General features: G+C 47.7%; 1 protein-coding gene across 2 annotated transcripts in view; it reads right to left on the bottom strand.

Moving 5' to 3' along the window:
• Positions 1–1,195: 1,195 nt before the first annotated feature.
• Positions 1,196–23,115, bottom strand: part of EIF5 (eukaryotic translation initiation factor 5) — a 121,185-nt gene continuing 99,265 nt past the window's right edge. For both annotated transcript variants that reach the window (XM_078660237.1, XM_078660238.1), the window contains 2 exons: positions 21,661–21,792; positions 1,196–1,591 (listed from right to left, as the gene is read on the bottom strand). In XM_078660237.1, coding sequence (XP_078516363.1) covers positions 1,502–1,591; positions 21,661–21,792 — 222 coding nt within the window. In that variant the 3' untranslated portion in view covers positions 1,196–1,501. The remainder of the gene's footprint in view (positions 1,592–21,660; positions 21,793–23,115) is intronic.

Raw genomic sequence — 23,115 nt, 5'->3', positions numbered from 1 at the left:
TCGACGTCCCCTACCTCGTCGACGTATTCAAGGCCTTGATCTACGACTCAGTCGTCGTCTTCCGGATCTGCCTCGACCTCCGTCGCGGGCGGTGATATTTCGAGATGATGGCTTAGGCCCTCTTCATCCTGGTCGCCGAAGATGTTGTCTGGAGCCGGGGCCGCTTGTCTGGCCTCAAGGCGCACCGCGCGCCGGAGCTTGAGCGTCTTCTTCGACCTGAATCTGGAGCAGGCCATGCAGTTGTCCTCGTTATGGTCTGGCGACAGGCATTTGTTGCAGACCGGGTGCACGTCGATATGTGGGTATTTGGAGCCACAGACGGGACAGTATTTAAACGGGCTCCGCTCCATGATGAAAAGTTCCGGTCGTGTTGCGTTGAGAAGGCCACGTTGTCCGAAGAGTAACTCGACTCTGCAGATTCCGGCTCAAAGAGACGGAAGAACTCGAGACCGTACGCAAACAATACCGACGTAATGAAACGAAGGCCTTTTGGCCTTAAAGAAGCTATTTTTCTCGGTTCCGACAGTCGTCGAGACCGCATCCGAACCCAATGGCGGAAAAAAACAATCTGGGGATGGAGCCGATGCCCATGCGCACTGTAGTCCAGGGGAGGAGCCACCTATCTCAGGATACTTCGAAGACTCTTCCAGGACAACAATGTGCGATCATCCGGACCCAACACTAGGCGGCGATCTAATGCAACAGATATGAATTTAGCAGCCCACATGCCTCGAACATAGGCTGCATTATATGTCTTTAAATTCTCTCTTAAGTGTCTTTGCAGGTCTGCATTTTTAGACAGCTTAAGAGATTATTTTTGATTGCTCCGGGGTCCACGCTCATGAGCGGGCCTATTCACTAGATTACGACTATACACAGAGATCCCCTACAACAGAAGTGGGGGCGCTATGGATGCTCAAGCACAAAGTACCCCTAATAGCCAAAAAAGGGCGTAGCATTTTGGGAAGGGCTCATAACAGGTGAACACTAGTTTGTCAAGCAATTGTACTGCTTTGTGAAGAGTTCCAACAACCAGTGGGTATAGTTTGACTCCTTAACTAACAGGTTCTTAATGTTCACTAGTCTGTAGTAAATGGTCTTGCTTTGAATATTGCCTCAAGTTCAGTTTACCCTCCTAAAGATAAGTTGATTGCATTGCAACAATGAAAAATAACATGACACTACACAAGGAAAGTAAAGATAGATTGTGACCCAAAGAAAAATAAGTTTTATTTGCACAACTGTAAAAATATGCACCAAGTGTTTATGTCCAATACCAAGATTTAAAAAGAATCCACATGCTGTGTCAGGGCAAAAATAACAAGTGTATTGACTTAGTTAAGCAGCTTAAACAAAACCAATTGTAGTAAATAGTAGTAAAAACACATCTGCAGATTTTAAGTGCAGCACAATGTTATGCTCTTGCAGCTTATTCACATTTATGTTGCACCTCTGGAATAAAATGAGTAATGCAGTTCTTTCCCATTGGCTTGCGTTGCTTTTAAATGGCATCAATATCAATCTCATCCTCTTTAGTTGCAGTTTTCAAAGTTTCAATTTTAGGAACACTGGCAGTGTTGGAATATACGACCTTAAGGAAAAAAAGGTAGGATTAGCAAATGTATAGCACTAAATGAACTGAGAAAAACATTTGTCAAAGTTAAACAGTCAAACCCCCAGGAAAAGTTATTTACCTGTAATCCAAATTCTGTTACAGTAGATTTTTTCAACAAGACAAGCACTTCATGTGAAAGTTGTCAGTGATAATGGTCAAGCGCGCTTTCCATTGGAAGGCTTTTGTTGATGTTTGAGGAATTAATTCACAACTGGGCAGTGACTTACCCTATCCAGCTAACTCTGCACATATGTTTTGTGTAGAAGGGTGCGAATAAAGCTCCCATTTGAAATGGCATGGAAGGTAAACTTTACACAAAGTGCTTTGTGGGTTGGTGAAAATCCATTCAGTGCTTTGCAAAGTATCGAGTAGGCTGCACATTTTGGGAGTTTGTCCAGTTAAAAATGCTTTGTGATTTACCCATCTTGATTAGAAGATTATACAAACTTGAAATTCTGGCAGATTGGACATGGGGGTCATGTTAACCCCTTGGACGCTCATGACGAGCTCAGCTCGTCATGGAGTGCCCATTCATTTCAATGGAAATTACATTGAAATGCAGCAAGAAGCTTAGCAAAGAGCATGTTTACACCAGATGCATTACGTATAAGGAATATGCTACTTACCAGTATGCATCTGTTCTTGGCATAGAGGGCTGCAGAGTGGTACATTTATGAATAGATCGCCATCTGGTGTTGGGCTCGGATGATTGCACTTTGTTTTTCTTCTGGAGAAGTCTTTGTCGTCATAGATGACTCCTCCTCTCGGTGTTAGTGCGCATGGGCATCGGCTCCATCCTTAGATTGTTTTGCCATAGTAGGGTTAGATGGAGTAGTGTAGTATAGTACATAAAGATATGCCCATGTAAGTGTATCTAAATAAGATAATGTTGGGACAGACACAGGTTTCCGGGGAGGCAGGGAGGGCATGTACCACTCTGCAGCCCTCTATGCCAAGAACAGATGCATACTGGTAAGTAGCATATTCCGTTCGAGGCATATGGGCTGCAGATGGTACATTTTGAATATGCTACTTACCAGTATGCATCTGTTCTTGGCATGTAGGGCTGCTAACATTCATATCTTAGCATTAGATCGCCGCCTAGTGTTGGGCTCGGATGATTGCACATTGTTGTCCTGGAAGAGTCTTCGAAGTATCCTGAGATAGGTGGCTCCTCCCCTGGACTACAGTGCGCATGGGCATCGGCTCCATCCCCAGATTGTTTTTCGCCATTGTGGCAGAAGATGGAGTGAAAAGTGTAAAGGATGTCCATGCTAATGAATAAATACAATAGTATATCTGCAGCTGCGACAGGCACCGGGGAGGAGGGCGGGCGATATGAATGTTAGCAGCCCTACATGCCAAGAACAGATGCATACTGGTAAGTAGCATATTCAGTTCGAGGCATGTGGGCTGCTAAATTCATATCTTAGCATAGAATACATAGCAGTCCCTCCATCAGCGGCGGTTGCCCGTGCCAGCTGCAGAAACCTGAAAAAGTGTTTTCAGAACAGCCTGTCCTACAGCAGCTTGCTGCTTGGAATGCACATCAACACAGTAGTGTTTTGTAAAGGTATGTGGTGTAACCCACGTGGCTGCTCTGCAAATATCCTCTAAAGGAATGTTCCCTAGGAAAGCCATGGATGCCCCTAGTTTGCGTGTGGAGTGCGCTCTGGGGGGTATTGTTAAAGTGCGCTTGGCTTTTTGATAACATATCTGGATGCACTTAACAATCCATCTGGCTATCCCTGCTTTGGAAATCGGGTTGCCTTTGTGTTGTGGTGCGAAGGCAACAAAGAGTTATTTTGTTTTTCTAAAGGGTTGTGTTCTGTCTATGTAGTACATCAATGCCCTCCGTACATCTAAGGTATGGAGCATTCTTTCCGCCACCGTTTGCGGGTTTTGAAAGAATGCTGGTAAGTCAATAGTTTGGTTTAGATGAAACTGTGACACCACCTTCGGAAGGAATTTGGGGTTAGTGCGTAGCACTACCCTATTTGGATGAATTTGAATGAATGGCTCTTGGATTGCGAGCGCCTGCAGCTCACTGACACGCCTCAGAGACGTAATAGCTACAAGGAAAGCTACTTTCCACGTAAGGAACTGGAGTTCACACGAGTGCAGTGGCTCAAATGGTGGTCCCATCAGTCTGGTGAGAACGACATTGAGGTTCCACACCGGAGCTGGCGGTGTTCTTGGGGGAATGACTCGTTTCAGACCTTCAAGGAAGGCTTTAATGGCGGGCACTCTGAAGACAGAGAGGTGCTGCCTGTTCTGGAGATAAGCTGCTATGGCGGATAGATGTATCCGAATGGAAGTGTACGCTAGATTGCACTTGTAAAGATGCAACAGATAGCAGATGATGTTGGGGATAGATGCATCTAGAGGGTTGATGTCATTGGCTGTACAGTAAATGACAAAACGCTTCCACTTTGCAGCATAGCATGCTCTAGTAGTTGGTTTCCTCGCCTCCTTGATGATGTTCATGCATTCCGGAGGTAGGTTAAGGTATCCAAACTCTAGGACTTCAGGAGCCAGATCGCCAGGTTGAGCTGTTGCGGATCTGGATGCTGAATTTCTCCATGGTTCTGCGTCAAAAGACTGGGCGTGAGGCGCAGTCTTTGATGCGGCACCACTGAGAGTTCGAGGAACGTGGTGTACCAAGCCTGGCGCGCCCACGTTGGAGCAACTAGGATGAGAGTCATCTCGTGCTGCCTTAGCTTTCTTGCGACCAGCGGTATTAGAGGGGCTGGCGGAAAAGCGTACGCAAATTTGCCTGACCAGTTCATCCATATCGCATTCCCCTGCGACTGTGGGTGAGGGAACCTGGCGGCAAAGTGTTGGCATTTTGCGTTCTCTTTTGTGGCAAACAGGTCTATCTCCGGATGACCCCACTGCCGGAAGTACGGGTGGAGGACAGATGGGTGTAACTCCCACTCGTGCATTTGATGGCTGTACCTGCTGAGCAGATCCGCCATCTGATTGTCCTTTCCTGGGAGGTGTTCTGCCATGAGGAAAATGTTCCTCTGAATGGCCCACTTCCACATGCTCTGAGCCAGATGAGACAGCTGTGGCGAGTGGGTGCCTCCCTGCTTTTGAATGTAGTACATCGCGGTCATGTTGTCCGTCCGGACTAGCACGACTTTGTTGCACAGATGTACAATGAAGGACTTGAGCGCCATGAAGATTGCCATCAGTTCCAGATAGTTGATGTGCATCTTCTGTTGCTGCGTCGTCCATAGTCCCTGCACTGTGTAAGTGAGCACATGAGCTCCCCATCCCTGGAGAGATGCGTCCGTTGTCAGGACAATCGCGGCACAGGCTCTTGGAACAGTCGGCCCTTGCAAAGGTTGTGTGGAGTCCACCAATGCAGAGAGTCGTATGCCCGACTGGTAACCAACACTAGGTCTGTCAATTGCCCACGAGCCTGTGTCCACTGATTCGCTAAGCACTCCTGGAGCGGGCGCATGTGTAGCCGTGCGTGAGGGACTATGAAGATGCAGGAGGCCATCATGCCTATCAACTGCATGAACACTCTCGCTGGAAGCGAGTGTTGTGGCCTGAACTTTTGGATCAGAGCCTGCATGCTGTCTATCCTGACTTGGTTTGGCTGAGCCATGGCCGTCAGGGTGTTGATCGTCGCACCTAGGAACTGCCGGACATGTGCCGGCTGAAGATGCGATTTTGGGTAGTTCAGGGAGAAACCCAGATCGTGAAGAAGGTGAATTGTAGTCGACATGTCTGCGGCGCACTGTTGCTCTGACTTGGCTTGTACGAGCCAGTCGTCTAGGTAGGGGTAGACATGGATGTTCTGCCTCCTGAGGTGCGCCGCTACTGTCGCCAGACACTTGGTGAACACCCTCGGGCTGTGGTGACTCCGAAGGGTAGGACCTTGAACTGATAATGCCTGCCTTGGATAGTGAATCTGAGGTATTTCCTGTGGGACGGGTGTAGTGGAATGTGGAAATAAGCATCCTTGAGATCTAAGGTTGCTAAGAAGTCTCCTTGGTTTAGCAAGGGAAGAATCTGTTGCAGTGTAAGCATATGGAAGTGTTCTGATAGTATGTACAGGTTGAGGGGACGTAGATCCAGAATGGGTCTGAGAGATCCGTCCTTCGGAATAAGGAAGTACAGGGAATATACCCCTGTGCCTTCCTCTCCCACCGGCACGAGCTCGATTGCGCCTTTTTGCAGCATTACCACTACTTCCTGCTGCAATAAGTGCAAGTGCTCTGCGGACATAGGCCTTTGCCTTGGCGGGATGTTGGGTGGAGTGGATTTCAACTCTAGGCAATAACCATACTGGACTAGTTGTCGCACCCACCTGTCTGTGGTGATGTTTCTCCAGACGGGCAGGAACTGCTGCAGTCTCCCCCCCGACAGGTGTTAAGTTGTCGGGGGGCAGTGACAGAGAGTCACTGTTTGCTCGGGGTAGAGGAGCGGGAGCTGTTTCCTCTGCCGCGACCTCTGTTGCTGTTATTTCTGTAACCTCCCTTGTTCTGTTTTGTGAACGAGGATTGCGCCCCACCTTTAGAGAACTGGGATTGCTGACCCATCTGTCCTCTGGTGACTCCACGTGCACCTGAGCGACGAAAATTGCTGCCCCGAAACTGTTGTGACTGCAGGGCCCCCATGGACTTAGCAGTTTCTGTGTCCTTCTTTATTTTCTCTAGGGTGGTGTCAACATCTGGACCAAACAGACTATCAGGATTGACTGGCTGATTAAGGATTGTTGTCTGAATATCCGGTTTAAACCCTGAGATGCGGAGCCACGCTTGTCGGCGCAGCATAACGCTAGTGTTGATAGCTCTAGCAGCTGTGTCCGCAGCGTCAAGTGCGCACTTGATGGCTGCGTTTGAGATTAGCTTTCCTTCCTCAATGAGCAGTTGTGTGGCTTCTTGGAACTGTGGAGGCAGGTGTTGTACAACCTGTTCTAGGGTGTCGTAGTGCGCCCTATCGTAACACGCCAAGAGTGCCTGTGTATTGGCGATGCGCCAAAAGTTTGATGCCTGTGCAGCTACTCTTTTGCCCCCTGCCTCTAGCACTTTGGACTCCTTATCCGGGGGAGGAGCTTCACCCGTTGTCTGGGAGTTGGCACGTTTCCTGGCATTGGCGACCACAAGAGAGTCCAGTGGCAATTGTCCCCGGATGTATGCGGGGTCCGCAGGTGCAGGTCTGTACTTTTTTTCAATGCGAGGGTTGACCACTCTCGCTCTTGTAGGCTCCTTAAATATGTCCCCAGCATGCTTGAGGACTCCTTTAAGCATAGGCAGTGTCTTCACTGTCCTTTCAGAGACTGAAAAAGTGTCGAAAAGGAAGTCTTCCTCAACCGGGTCGGCATGCATGTCCACATCATGATTGGCTGCCGCCCTTTCGAGTAGTGCATGAAAACCTGCTGAATCCTCAGTCGGGGATACACGTGCATTAAAAAGCTGCGGGTCCTGCCCCACACCCTGGGTGCTCTGGTCACCAGTGTCATCATATGAATCCGGTTGTGCATCAGGTTCATTGATAGGGAAATTGTACTGCTCGTCTTCATCATACCCCTCACCCGCAGAGTGTTCTGGGGAGGGAGTAGGGCTCCGTCTTGGAGGAGGCTGGATTGGTTCCGTGAGGCCTGAGGCGTCAAGGGGCACCCTCTTCTTCTTTAGTGGAATGACATAGGAGTCCACTGGCTCCTAAGTGATTTTCCTCTTATAGAGGGTCAGTTTGCCTGTGTCAGCGTCGATGAAATGCTCTGAATCGTCCTCTGATTCGAGTATTCGACGTGGAAGCGGGGCAGTCGGTGAAGAAAACACCTGTTTCGGTGCCGATTTGGTTGAAAATGCTTTTGGCGCCTCCTTCGGCGGCAAAATAAAGAGAAGTTTCCCAGAAGGCTTCGCTGGAGTGTCCTTTTGCGGCTGCGGCGATGGTATCGGAGCCGACGGGGCAAAGGCCTTCTCCCTTATTCTTTGCAGTGATTCGGCTATGGGGGAGGCCTCACTCACAGTTTGTTTCGGCGCTGACGAGGATGGTTTGATCTTTCCCTCGGATCCGACGTCCTTGTGGGCCTTGTGCGCGGATCCTGTCTTTATCGCCTCCGTTTCCTGTGTTCGGGGCGCAGACTTCTTTCCGTGTGCCTGCGTAGCCTCCTTGGAGCCGACTTTTGCGGGCTTGGACGGCGTCGTAGCCGCTGACCCGTGCCGACCATCTTTTTTGGAGGACCCCTCCTCTGGCGTCGGTTTCGATTTCGCAGTATCGGAATCGACGGACTTCTTCGACTTTTGCGGACCGGAGGTCGACGGAGTCGATGGGGTAGCGGGCACCGTTGTTTTCACCGGCACGGCAGCCATCTTAGGGACACTCGAGTCCTTAAGTTTCGGTTTCGTTTTCGGGTCGGCCATTTTAGGTGTTGTCGATCCCGATGGTTTCGGTTTCGAAACAGTCTGGCCAGCAAGTAAGTCCGTGGCCGGGCCCGAAGGCGGGGCTGTGGCTTGCGGCAACGGGTCTTGGGTAAGGCCGACAGGCGATCCCGTGTCCCGGTCGGTATCCTCGTAACCTTCGGGGCAGAGCTCGTCCCCCGAGCTGTCTGCCGCGGCCCCATAAATCTCATCGTCGTCTCCTACCTCGTCGACGTATTCAAGGCCTTGACCCGCGACTCCGTCGTCGTCTCCCGGATCCGCCTCGACCTCCGTCTCGGGTGGGGAGATTTGGAGATGATGACCCTGGTCCTCTTCGTCCTGGTCGCCGAAGATGTTTTCCGGATCCGGGGCCGCTTGTTTAGCTTCCATGCGCACCGCGCGCCGAAGCTTGAGAGTCTTCTTTGAGCGGAACTGTGCACACAACTTGCACTTGCCGTCGTCGTGGTCAGGCGAAAGGCATTTGTTACACACGGGGTGTAGATCGATGTGTGGGTACTTGGACCCACAGAGCGGGCAGTACTTGAACGGGCTCCGCTCCATGTTCGAAAAGTATTGCAGTCGTGTCGCGATGAGAAGGCCTCAAAGTTCTTAGAGCGAAGAAAACTCCGCCTATTCCGGCTCCAAGAGACGGAAGACTCGAGACCGTGCGCAGACAATACCGACGCAAGAAAATCGAGGCCTTTTGGCCGCTAAAAATTAGTTTTACTTGGTTCCGACAGTAAGACGTCGAGACCACATCCGAACCCAATGGCGGAAAAAAACAATCTGGGGATGGAGCCGATGCCCATGCGCACTGTAGTCCAGGGGAGGAGCCACCTATCTCAGGATACTTCGAAGACTCTTCCAGGACAACAATGTGCAATCATCCGAGCCCAACACTAGGCGGCGATCTAATGCTAAGATATGAATTTAGCAGCCCACATGCCTCGAACATGAATAGATTGTAAAGCAGTTACCTCCCTAGCGGTGGTCACCAGTGTCTGTCGCAACTGTTTGAAATAGAGTTTTTAATACAGCTCGGCCCACTCTGGCTTGTTGTGCAGCCTGTACATCAACACAGTAGTGCTTTGTGAATGTATGTGGTGTAGACCAATTTGCTGCTCTACATATGTCATCTAGGGGAATGTTCCCTAAGAATGCCATAGATGCTCCTAGTTTTCGTGTAGAATGAGCTCTAGGAGGAACAGTTAATGTTCTCTTTGCTTTAATGTAACATATTTGTATACATCTTACAATCCATCTTGCGATGCCTGCTTTAGAGATAGGATTGCCCTTATGTGTTGAGGAAAATGCTACAAATAGTTGTTTTGTTTTCCTGAAGTTGTGTTCTTTCTATGTAGTACAGAATGGCTCTTTTGACATCAAGTGTATGTAGAGCCCTTTCTGCCACCGTCTGTGGTTTTGGAAAGAAGACTGGTAGTTCCACCGGCTGATTGATGTGGAATGCTGAAATTACTTTAGGCAAGAACTTTGGGTTTGTTCTAAGAACCACTTTATTCTGGTGTAACTGTAGGAATGGTTCTTGTATATTCAATGCCTGTAATTCACTTACTCTCCTGAGTGAGGTAATGGCTATAAGGAAAGCCACCTTCCATGTAAGGAATTGTATTTCGCACCTATGCATAGGTTCGAAGGGTGGCCCCATTAGTCTGGTGAGTACTACGTTGAGGTTCCAGACTGGGGAAGGTGGTAATCTTGGTGGAATGACTCTTTTAAGGCCTTCCATGAATGCTTTTATCGCTGGTACTCTGAACAGTGATATGCGCTGCCTGTTTTGTAGGTACGCTGCTATAGCTGCTAGATGTACTCTGATAGATGTGTACGCTAGATTACATTGCTGTAAGTGTAATAAGTAGCAAATAATCTCCCTTGTTGATACGTCCAGAGGGTTGATATTGTTATTAGTACAGTGTATAGCAAACCTCTTCCACTTAGCTGCATAGCATGCTCTGGTGGTTGGACGTCTCGCTTGTTTAATTATCTCCATGCAATTTGGGGGGAGATCTAAGTACCCAAATTCTAGGATTTCAGGAGCCAGATCGCTAAGTTCAATTGAGTTGGATCTGGGTGCATTATTTCTCCATGGTTCTGTGTAAGGTGCATGGGTAGAATTCGTAGCTTTTGATGTGGCACTTGTGAGAGTTGCAAGAGCGTGGTGAACCACGGCTGTCTTGCCCACGTGGGTGCTACTAGTATCATGGTCATTGAATGTTGTTGCAGCTTCCTGACCACTAATGGGATTAGTGGGAGAGGGGGAAAAGCGTATGCAAATTTGTTGGACCAAATTATCCATAACGCATTGCCCTGCGACAGGTGATGTGGGTACCTGGACGCGAAGCTTTGGCATTTTGCGTTCTGATGAGTGGCAAAGAGGTCTATCTCTGGTTGTCCCCATCTTTGGAAGAATGGCTGCAGTATTTGTTGGTGCAGTTCCCATTCGTGTATTTGTTCCGACTGTCTGCTTAAGATGTCTGCTATCTGGTTTTGGACTCCTGGTAGGTGTTCGGCTAACAGATAGATGTTTTGAGGAATGGCCCATCTCCAAATTTCCTGTGCTAGTCTGGATAGTTGGAGAGAGTGCGTCCCCCCCTGTTTTTGAATATAATACATTGCTGTCATGTTGTCTGTTCTGACCAGGACTGCTTTGTTGGTAACATGTATCTGGAAGGCTTTCAATGCTAGAAACACTGCCAATAGTTCTAGATGGTTGATGTGCAGTGTTCTTTCCTGCACACTCCACCTTCCTTGTACTGTGTACTTGTCCATATGTGCTCCCCATCCGGTGAGCGATGAGTCTGCTGTTATTGTCACCTGTGGAATTGGCTCTAGGAACGACCGCCCCTTGGTAATGTTTGTTATGTTCCACCACTTCAGAGAGCGGTGTGTGCGGTCGTCTACCAACACCAGATCCGTAATCTGCCCTTGAGCCTGATTCCACTGTGTCGCTAAACATTCTTGTAGCGGACGCATTTGTAGTTTTGCATATGGTATTAGCAGTATGCAGGATGACATCATGCCTAATAGCTGCATGAACACTCTTGCTGTTAGTGAGTGTTGTGGCTGAAATCTCTGAGTGATTGTAAGCATTGCTTGGACCCTGACTGGGTTGGGGTACACTTTGGCTCTTTCTGTGTCTATAGTAGCCCCCCGATATTGTTGCACCTTGTTTGGTTGTAGGTGTGACTTTGTGTAGTTCACCGTGAACCCTAGCTGGTGTAGTAGCTGAATTGTCTTTTGTGTGTTTTGAAGACATTCCTCTTGCGATCTGGCTTTTATTAGCCAGTCGTCCAAGTATGGGAAGACATGAATTTGTTGTCTTCTTAGGTGAGCTGCTACCACTGCCAGGCATTTTGTGAACACCCTTGGTGCGGTTGTGACACCAAATGGAAGGACCTTGAACTGATAATGCTGTCCTTCTACCACAAACCTGAGGTATTTCCTGTGGGCTTTGTGAATAGGGATATGAAAGTAAGCGTCTTTTAGATCCAGTGTAGAAAGAACTTGTTGGAGCGTGACCATGTGGAAATGTTCCGAATTTATGTATGCGTTGAGAGGTCTTAGGTCCAGTATTGGTCTTAGAGACCCATCCTTTTTGGGAATTAGGAAGTATAGGGAGTATACTCCTGTTCCTTGTTGGTGCTGTGGAACCTTCTCTATGGCATGCTTTTCTAGCAGTGATAGTACTTCTTGTTTTAACAGTGTCAGGTGATCTTGTTTCATTGGACGCTGTATGGGGGGGATGTTTGGTGGGGTAGCTGTGAGTTCTAGGCAATAACCATGTTGGATAATTTGTCTTACCCACTTGTCTGATGTGATGTTTTCCCAGACAGGTAGGAACTGTGATAGGCGTCCCCCGACCGGTGTTATATGGTCTGGGGGAAGCTCTATGAAGTCACTGTTTTGGGGTTGGAGAGTTGCGGTTGTTGTTGTTTCCGCGACCTCTACCCTTGTTGTTGTTACCCCTGTAGCCACCTCTAGAATTACCTCTGGGTGATGTAGGGGTAAAAGAGGTTTGCTGCTGGTTTGTACCTGTATTTTTGGATCCTCCTCTATAGGTGGATCTACGAAAGGAACCTCTGTGTTGGCTGTTGCAATGCTCCCATTGATTTAGCCGTTTCGGTATCCTTCTTCATCTTTTCTAGGGCCTCATCTGTCCCTGTGCCGAAAAGTGTTTTTCCATCAAAAGGTTGGTTCAGTAACGATGTTTGTACCTCTTGTTTGAACCCTGATACTCTGAGCCATGCATGTCTCCTTAACATGATGCTTGTGTTTGTAGACCTTGCCGCAGTTTCTGCCGCGTCTAGGGCGCACTTTATTGAAGTGTTAGTAATTAACTTCCCTTCTTGTATAAGTTGATCTGCCCTCTTTTGATGTTCTTTAGGGAGATGTGTGATGAGTTTTTCCAACTCATCATAATGCGCTCTGTCATACCTTGCAAGTAGTGCTTGCGTATTAGCTATGCGCCAACTGTTTGCCGCTTGAGATGCTACTCTTGCCAGAGGCATCTATCAGTTTAGACTCTTTGTCAGGAGGTGGAGCTTCTCCTGTCGATAAAGAGTTTGCTCTCTTGCGAGCGTTTGTGACCACTAGTGAGTCTAGAGGAACTTGCCCTTTAATGTATATTGGGTCTTTTGGAGCTGCCCTATATTTTTTATCGATTCTTGGGTTCAATACCCTAGCCCTCACTGGGTCTTTGAATATCTCTGATGTATGACTGAGAAGGCCCTTAAGCATTGGTAATGTTCCTGATGTTCTTTGTGCAGTAGGTAGTGTTTCTAATAAGAAGTCCTGTACTTGAGGTTCTGTATGTAGGTCTACCTTATGATATGTTGCTGCTCTAGTAATGAGTTGTGCAAACCCAGTATTGTCATCAGGAGGTGAAGGCTTTGAGGGATACGATTCAGGGTCGGTATCATTATCTGACCCTACATTATACTCTTCCCATGGGTCTGCCTCCTCTGGGATTGTGTCCTCATCATCCCCAGGATGTTCCCCCTCCCCTGTGTCACTCTCTACATCTGTTGTAGGTGTAGATGGCCGTGTGGGAGGAATATTTGGCCTATTGTGAGGAAGAGGAGAAGATGGTGTGTGAGGTTTGGGAGAAGAGGGAGGAGGTGTATTCGTCCCCATTGTTCTCTTCTTCGGATGAGTCTTGTCGTCCGAATGTTCATTTTTCCTCTTTTTAGGTAGTTCTGTGACTACCTGGCCAGTCTTTGGGTCAATAAACAAAGTCTTTTGTTTAGGATCCGTCCCGTGTTCCTGTGTCGGTACCGCAGTTTTCGGTTCCAAAAGGTGTTTTTTCTTTTGAATGTCCATTTGTATTTTCGGTGCCGAAGTTTTGTTCGGATCCGATTTCTTCGGTATCGAAGATGTCCCCGGTGTCGAGGGTGTTTTCGGCGCCGAAGCGTGCTTCGGTGTCGACATGGACTGCTTCGACTTCGAGCTCTCCTTGACTTGGTGCTTCGGTGTCGATGTGGTCCGTTTATCGGAACCGGAACCACTATGATGGGGGACCGAGTGTTTCTGTTTCTGTTTCGTTGCCGGGCTCGAAGGCGGGGCGTTGGAAACTTTTTTCGGTTGTCTGACCGGGCTCGAGGGCGGGGTCGATACCGTGTGGGGTCTGTTTTTCGGTAAAGGGACGTCGTCACTCACGGTTTGTTGGACGTCGAATTCCTCGACGTCGGACTCGTCCGCTTCAGACCCCGCCTCGTCGGCCTCTTCTTCCTCGTCCTCTGGTTGCTGGTCCTCAAACAGCTCCGGGATTGCTTGTGACTGCATTCTCGATACCTCGTGTCTTCGGGCTCGACGGTTTCTAATCGTCGATTTTGAAGAGAACGCTGCACAAGCCTCACAGTCCCTGGATTCGTGTTCAGGGGACAAGCAGAGGTTGCACACCTCGTGTAGGTCCTTGTGTGGGAACTTAGAACCACAAGTTGGACATTTTTTGAATGGAGTCCTTTCCATGGACCCCGGGCTGGACTACGTCGAGTTTCTCGTAGTCGTCGTCCTTCGAACCGCGTCGGTATGGAGTAAAGTCGCGTTCGATAACGATACCGTCGATTTGGAAAGGAATACGCGCCGGTTATAACCTTCTTTGTGAAGTCGGTCTGGAGCGCTTCGATCCTCATCCGAACCCGATGGCGGAAAAAACCAATCTAAGGATGGAGCCGATGCCCATGCGCACTAACACCGAGAGGAGGAGTCATCTATGACGACAAAGACTTCTCCAGAAGAAAAACAAAGTGCAATCATCCGAGCCCAACACCAGATCGCGATCTATTCATAAATGTACCACTCTGCAGCCCATATGCCTCGAACATAAGCATCCTTGAGGTCTAAGGTTGCTAAGAAGTCCCCTTGGTTTAACAAGGGAAGAATCTGTTGCAGTGTGAGCATATGGAAATGTTCCGACAGTATATACAGGTTGAGGGGACGTAGATCTAGAATGGGTCTGAGAGATCCGTCCTTCTTTGGAATAAGGAAGTACAGGGAATATACCCCTGTGCCTTCCTCCTCCACCGGCACGAGCTCGATTGCGCCTTTTTGCAGCATCACCACTACTTCCTGCTGCAATAAGTGCAAGTGCTCCGCGGACATAGGCCGTTGCCTTGGTGGAATGTTGGGTGGAGTGGATTTTAACTCTAGACAATAACCGTACTGTACCAGTTGTCGCACCCACCTGTCTGTGGTGATGTTTCTCCAGACGGGCAGGAACTGCTGTAGTCTCCCCCCGACAGGTGTTAAGTGGTCGGGGGGCAGTGACAGAGAGTCACTGTTTGCTTGGGGTAGAGGAGCGGGAGTTGTTGTTCCCTCTGCCGCGTCCTCTGGTGCTGTTTCCTCGGTAACCCCCCTTGTTCTGTTTGGGGTACGAGGACTGTGCTCCACCTCTATTGAACTGAGATTGTTGACCCATCTGTCCTCGGGTGACTCCACGTGCACCTGAGCGACGAAAATTATTGCCACGAAACTGTTGTGATTGTAGGGCCCCCATAGACTTAGCAGTTTCGGTGTCTTTTTTAATCTTTTCCAGGGTGGTGTCAACATCTGGACCAAACAGTCTATCAGGATTGACTGGCTGATTAAGTATGGTTGTTTGTATGTCAGGTTTAAACCCCGATATGCGGAGCCACGCCTGTCGTCTCAGCATGACGCTAGTGTTAATGGCCCTAGCTGCTGTGTCTGCGGCATCAAGTGCACACTTTATGGCTGCGTTGGAGATCAGTTTTCCCTCTTCTATAAGCAGTTTGGTGCCCTCTTGAAACTGCGAAGGCAGGTGTTCTAAAACCCGCTCTAGGGTGTCGTAATGGGCCCTATCATAGCGTGCCAAGAGTGCCTGTGTATTTGCAATACGCCAAAAGTTGGCAGCCTGTGCAGCTACTCTTTTGCCTCCTGCCTCTAGCACTTTGGACTCCTTATCCGGGGGAGGAGCTTCACCCGTTGTTTGGGAGTTGGCCCTTTTGCGAGCATTTGCGACCACCAGGGAGTCAAGTGGCAACTGTCCCCGAATGTATGCAGGGTCTGCAGGTGCTGGTCTGTACTTTTTTTCGATACGTGGATTGACCACTCTAGCCCTGGTAGGTTCTTTAAATATGTCCGCAGCATGTTTGAGGACCCCTTTGAGCATAGGCAGTGTCTTTACTGTCCTTTCAGAGACTGAAAAAGTGTCAAATAGAAAGTCTTCTTCTACTGGGTCAGCATGCATGTCCACATCATGATTAGCAGCTGCCCTTTCAATGAGTGCATGAAATCCTGCAGAATCTTCTGTTGGGGATGCACGTGCACTGAAAGGCTGTGGGTCTTGCCCCACATCTTGGGTGCCTTGGTCACCAATGTCATCATATGAATCCGGCTGTGCATCTGGTTCAGTGATGGGGAAAGTGTATTGGTCATCCTCATCATATCCCTCACCCTCAGAGTGTTCTGGGGAAGGAGTAGGGCTCCTTCTTGGAGGAGGCTGGATAGGTTCCATGAGGCTTGAAGCGTCCTGAGGAAGCCTTTTCTTCTTCAGGGGGATGACATAGGAGTCCACTGGCTGTGAAGTGATCCTCCTTTTGTAAAGGGTCAATTTGCCCGTGTCTGCGTCGATAAAACGCTCAGAATCCTCTTCTGAGTCGAGTACCCGACTTGAAAGTGCCCCTGCCGTCGAAGAATCAGACTTCTTTGGCGTCGATTTTGTTGAAAAGGCCTTCGGCGCCTCTTTTGGCGGCAGAAGGAAGAGAAGTTTACCCGCAGGCTTCACCGGAACGTCCATTGGCTTCTGTGGCGATGGCATCGGAGCCGACGTAGCAGAGGCCTTCTCCCTGATTCTCTGTAGTGAAGAGGCGATGGGGACGTGTCACTTACAGTGGCCTTTGGCGCCGACGAGGAGGTCTTGACCTTGCCCTCTGATCCGACGTCCTGTTGGCCCTTCTGAGTTTTGGACGATGATGCCGCAGCCGCCGACCCAGAGTCCTTGGACCGATGCGCAGATGTGCCAGCCTTCGATCCGTGTGATTTTGTCGGCTCCGTCTCCACCACGCGTCCGACTAACGAAGTCCCAGTCGGAACCGGAGCCGTGTCGCTGGCTTTGGCGGGCTTTGACGGCGTCGCAGCGGTTGACCCGTGCCGACCACCCTTCTTAGAGGATCCCTCCTCTGGCGCCGATTTAGACACTGTGGAATCGACAGATTTCTTCGACTTCTGCGGTCCGGGGCAGCGGGTTTAGTCGTTTTTGGTGGTCCGGCCGCCATCTTAGGGACGCTCGAATCCATAAGTTTCGGTTTCGATTTCGGGTCGGCCATTTTAGGTGTAGTCGATACCGTAGGTTTCAGTTTCGGTTTCGATACGGGCTGCGCAGCAAGTATGTCCGTGGCCGGGCCTGAAGGCGGAGCCGTGGCTTGCGGTACGGGGTCTTGGGTAAGGCCGACAGGCGATCCCGTGACCCGATTTTGATCTTCGTAACCTTTGGGGCATAGCTCATCCCCTGAGCTATCTTCCGCGGCCCCATAAACCTCTTAGACGTCCCCTACCTCGTCGACGTATTCAAGGCCTTGACCCCCGACTCCGTCGTCGTGTTCCGGATCTGCCTCGACCTCCGTCTCGGGCGGGGAGATTTGAAGATGATGGCTCTGGTCCTCGTCTTCTTGCTCGCCGAAGATGTTTTCTGGATCTGGGGCCGCTTGTCTTGCTTCAAGGCGCACCGCGCGTCGAATCTTGAGTGTCTTCTTGGACCTGAACCTCGCGCAGGCCCTGCAGTTGCCTTCGTCATGGTCTGGCGAAAGGCATTTGTTACAGACAGGGTGCAGATCTATATGTGGGTATTTGGACCCACAGAGCGGACAGAGCTGAAACGGACTCCGCTCCATGCTGTAAAGTTGCAGTCGTGTCGCGATGAGAAGGCCTCGATGTCCGAAGAGCGTAAGCACTCCGCTGATTCCGACTCCAAGAGACGGAAGAACTCGAGCCCGCACGCAAACAATACCGACGCAAAGAATACAAGGCCTTTTGGCCGTTTAAAGTTAGTTTTTCTCGGTTCCGACAGAGAGACGTCGAGACCGCATCCGAACCCAATGGCGGAAAAAAACAATCTGGGGATGGAGCCGATGCCCATGCGCACTGTAGTCCAGGGGAGGAGCCACCTATCTCAGGATACTTCGAAGACTCTTCCAGGACAACAATGTGCGATCATCCGGACCCAACACTAGGCGGCGATCCAATGCTAAGATATGAATTTAGCAGCCCACATGCCTCGAACACATGGAATCCATTTTAACAGAGAGAGCAATGGGCCTGAGGTCCTGAATAGCAGGGCCTCAGGTCAACTAAGTCAGAAAACCAGCAAAACACCAGGCAAAAAGTTGGGGGCAACCATAGTCAGGGATCTACCTTCCTACAGTAGGGTTCTCGGCTTTATGGCATTTATTTTTTTGCCATTTCCGTCTGCATTTATCCATATTTATTTTTGGGGCATTTTATCTGTATTTATCCACATTTATTTTGGACACAGGCAAAAGGCGAAGCTGCATCTATGTATTTTTCCATATTTATTTAAATTGACACCTGCACTCTGTTATAGTTCAACACTATACATTCATCTGAAAACTTTGCCATTTGCAGAATGTCCCAAATACACTTAAAGTGCTATCCAAGGCCATTTGTCTGAGCCTTGCAGTGTCATCTGCAAGTGCCACATCCTTTTCCCCTACTGAAAACCATACTGCCCAACTGAGAGAAACACACTCTGCCTTCAGCTACAACCCAATTGTGCCTTGCTATAAACACCAGGAAGCAATTAAATTCAAATTATGCACTAGATTAATATGTCCCTGAAAAAAAAGTAACAATATTCTGGAAAAATCAAACACTCGTAGGGAATACAACTTAAAGCTTTTACACTCATTCAGAAAATCAAGGAGTGTTTTTGCTTGAAAAGCTAACATGAAAAGAAAACTAACCTGATCGCACCGTAAAACATATCTAACCGCAGGTGCACAACGCCCATAAGGCCCAAGGGGCTTCTGCCCTGCCCCCCCCCTCCCTTGTTAGAGTCTCTTTAGTTATAGTTTTCAGCATCGAAAGTGTCGGCTCAGAACTCTTCAGCACCTTGGATTCAAGACTGGACAAAGATGGACATGCTTGGTTTTCAGCACTGAGGATTTCGGTGCCGCTAGGTGGCAGACTATATCGAGCCAGAAGGCTTTTCTTTGTGTTTGGGTGCGAGGCCCACAGTCGCGGTGCTGGCCCTGGTCCGCAGGCTGAGTAAGGACCAGAGCTTTTTTAGGTTTTGGTTGTTGGGGCAAGGGGGCTTCTGTACTCACGGTACGTTGACCCAGTGTAACTTGCTCCTCTTCTTCCATATTAGAGTCTGCTTTGGACACTGCGATATGTTCTCAGCTCTTTAAGCATGTTCTTGTTCGGAACCTTCTCCGAAGATGTCCGAAACAGAGCCAACTTGCTGTTGCATTTCGTGACGTCGAGCCAGATGGTCATGGAGCATCTCCTTCGATAGAAACGATCTGCATGCGTCGCAGTCTCTCGTCACGTCCTGGGGACAAACAGATTTCACACTTTGTGCAGGTCGGTGCACGGAAACTTGGGAGAGACATCCAGGCTAGAGCTTCAATTGAATCAGCTCCATCGACTGCTAGCGAGCCCAGGTGGATAGGCCCAACAGCCCTCCACGAGTTTTCAGATTGAAGGTGCTTGGTTCCAAACAGTACGCGGAGAATGGGAAACAATCGAGAAACAATACAGTGGAGGGTAGTGGATTGCGCTAAGGGAACACGAGTAACAGTGCCGAACCGGAGCGCAACAATTCAGATCCAAACCAGATGGCGGGAAAAAACTATTTAACAATGGAGGCGATGCCCATGCCCACTATCACCGAAAGTATGAATCACCTACCTCATGACTGAAAAAAGACTTCTTTGAACAAAAACAAAGCGCAAACATCCAGACCTAAACACTAGATGGCAGGCTAAGCACAGCATGTGATCTACAGCTCACATGCCTCGAACATTAATTTGTTTGCATTTTGACTGCTCATAAAATAAAAAATACAATTAGTATTGCTCTAGATCAGTGCAGCGCTAGAGGCTACCATCCTGGCCTGCCCCTCGACTTAGCAGGTAAACCCAAACTGCTGGTCAATCTTTGGACCTTGGTCCATAAGCACCCCAAGTCCTGAAGGGCACCTTGGTACATAGTTTGCAAGTATGCTTGCTGTGTAAGTTATCCTCCCATAGGATAACATTACCACGTTCTAGGTTTATACCTGAAAAACTGCAGTTTGAGCATTTTTTACTGCATTCTTGTAAATTAGATAACTCCAAAAGTACTTTCCGTATTCCAAAGATTTTGGTGTCTAAATCCATATAAAAATCTTATGTTTCTAAACTGGTCTCGGACTTGTCGGAGTGCAGGTCTCATAAATTGACTGTGTACAATAAATGCTTAACACTCCAATAAGCCTAAGGTGCTTGAGAACACTACCACAATTCGAGTACTTGGAATTAATAAAGTAAGCCCTGTAAACCAATATGGGCCTTCTGGACTTTTTGCATAGTGTGCCCTTACATTGGCACTACTACATAAAATGCAAGCTTCCTACAATAAAAACACAGACCCTACAAGATTGTTGAGAACTTAGTGTAACAGATCGGGCTGTTCATGAATGATTATACACGATTGATCGACTTTCACCTATACTGAGCACCTTTATTATGCACGTTCACACCGCCGTTGTGTATTGAAATGTTTTCATAAACTCCTTTGAACAAGTTTTATTCGTCATTTGGTTCTTTGCATCTAAAGTATTGTTACTAGGGATCAGTCTGTTTAATTGTTAGGTATTACCCCAGTGATCTTTGGGTCTCCATTGTTGAAAAATTATTTATATGGGGAAAGCAGGATCGTGGTGTCTCACAAATGTGAACAACCTGATGGTAAGGCATTGTGCCACAGCCAACTTTTCCATTTCGACTCTTGAAAAACTGTACCTTTAGCTGTTTACAGAGAATTTTGAACAATGGTGTTTAAAAGCTGAAGACAATCGAAAATGGTCCTCGATATTGTAAGCCTTCAACTAAAGGGTTTAATTCAGCGAAATACTTCTACCCCAACTGCTGAATGCAACAGGTTTCGAATTTGCAGAAATCCGATTTAAAGGCAGAGCGAGAGCTAAAGATTCATGAGCCTTTGGGTTCCTGGAGGTCTTAAAGGCACAGCGCCAATTTATCAAATTGTTTTCTATGCAGCCTGTCTAGGCTAAATCTGTCTATATGATCCTGCCTGTTTTTACCTTTGAAAATAAAGGTTGTACGTTTCAAAGAAACTCTGGGCAGTTTGCTTCTTTACACATTTCATATATGGTGACTTGTAGGTCTTTATTTGGTCAAATATAAAAGTTTTACATGCAATGGCAGTTTTGGAGCCGAATGTTTTCAGGCGGCTGCATCAGAGACAGACAGAAATGGATTAGTTACTTACCTGTAATCCTAGTTCTCTTCCAGGGGTATCCTCATCAAAGTCATAAGCATTAGAATATCCCCGCGCATGGGCGGGAATATTCTAATGCTTATGACTATTGATGAGGATCCCCTGGAAGAGAAACATATACATACATACATATTATTGGCTATTGCTCCGGGACCCCGGCGTGGCGGGACTATTCAGCGATTACTATTGATTAGTATCCCCTGGAATAATGCAGATTGTGACCAGTAAAAAGGTAGGGCAGATACTTTGTGCAAGTAGACCCAATCAGTAAAGGGATAATACTAGACAATTGTAGCATTCATTTGCCAAGTGCAATTAGACAACTGTAGAAGTGAGGGTGTAAATTGAGAGTAAATCTGTAGAAAATATGGCATTTGTTATGTTGTTCATAGAACGCTAAAAAAAAAAAAAAAAAAAAAAAAGAAAATCTGCAGCAAGGAAGAATTCAACAAGTTCAGGCACCGCTGTGAAGGGAAGCTTCTTTTTAGAATTGCCACATGTCTTCATAATCCTTGGACATTTATGCATCTGGAGTTATCCCCGTTCATTGATGACATAACAGAGGACCATGTCCATTTCATTAAAAAGTTTGAGACCACTAAGGCACAGAGGGACTCAACTGTTTCCAACCCCAAGATGCACAACAGTTAGTAATTTTCACGTATGTACCTCAATGTTTTCATCATCTTCATCGTCATTGCCAGAGGACTCCTCTTCTGCTTCTTTCAACCACTTAATGAAGGGCTCAGCTTTGACACGAATCTCTTTGGCGAGTTCCTTGGAGACATATTTTTTTGACGGCTAAAAGTGGAGACATTTAAGATTATTTATTCTAGAATTTGACAAGTCATAAACATGCCTTGGGTCATATAAGAAAATTATTTTTGTAATATATACATATATAATTATCTATACTCTGCTGTGAATTATCATTTCGTGCAATAAAAGCCAAACTGAAATAGCAACATTTTATGGTTCCCTTTGAAGGAAAATGCTACTTACCAGTATGCATTTGTTCTTGGCATGTAGAGCTGCTGACATTCATTTCTTAGCATAGATCGCCGCCTAGTGTTGGGTCCGGATGTTTGCACCTTGTTGTCTTGGAAGAGTCTTCGAAGTATCACGAGATAGGTGACTCCTCCCCTGGACTACAGTGCGCATGGGCATTCTCTCCATCAGATTGTTTTTCGCCATTGTGGCAAAGATGGAGTATAGAAAAGTAAGAATGACCATGTAGTGTATGTAGAAAGATTACTGCAGCTGTGACAGGCACCGGGGAGCGATATGAATGTCAGCAGCCCTACATGCCAAGAACAGATGCATACTGGTAAGTAGCATTTTCCGTTCGAGGCATGTGGGCTGCTCAATTCATATCTTAGCATAGACTGTATAGCAGCATCTCCCCTAGTGGTGGTCACCTGCCCCAGCAGTTTGAAAAGGTTTTAAGGACAGCCTGGCCTACAGCAGCTTGCTGCTTTGTTTGCACATCGACACAGTAGTGTTTAGTGAAAGTGTGTATGGTAGACCATGTAGCTGCCCTACATACGTCTTATAAGGGAATATTTCCTAGGAAAGCCATGGATGCCCCCATTTTACGCGTAGAGTGGGCTTTTTGGGGAACTGTTAAAAGTGCGCTTAGCTTTTTTATAGCATATTTGAATGCATTTAACTATCCATCTGGCTATTCCTGATTTTGAAATGGGATTACCTTTATGTTGTGGAGAAAAAGCAACAAACAGTTGCTTTGCTTTCCTGAATGATTTAGTCCTGTCAACATAATACAGCAAAGCTCTTCTTACATCTAGTGTGTGTAGGGCTCTTTCAGCCACTGACTGCGGGTTTTAGAAGAAAACTGGCAATTCTATTGACCGATTGATATGGAAAGTGGATATAACCTTTGGCATGAACTTAGGGTTAGTACGAAGTACTACCTTATTGCTATGTATTTGCATGAAAGGTTCTTGAATGGTTAGTGCCTGTAACTCACTCGCCTGAGGGAGGTAATGGCAATCAAGAATGCCACCTTCCATGTTAAGAATTGTAATTCACATGAATGCAGTGGTTCAAAGGGAGGTCCCATAAGTCTGGTAAGTACTATGTTTAAGTTCCAGACTGGTGAAGGTG

Source organism: Lissotriton helveticus, chromosome 9 (genome assembly GCF_964261635.1).
Source record: "Lissotriton helveticus chromosome 9, aLisHel1.1, whole genome shotgun sequence".
NCBI classification, from domain to species: domain Eukaryota; kingdom Metazoa; phylum Chordata; class Amphibia; order Caudata; family Salamandridae; genus Lissotriton; species Lissotriton helveticus.
This window is presented reverse-complemented; position numbering and strand designations above follow the sequence as displayed.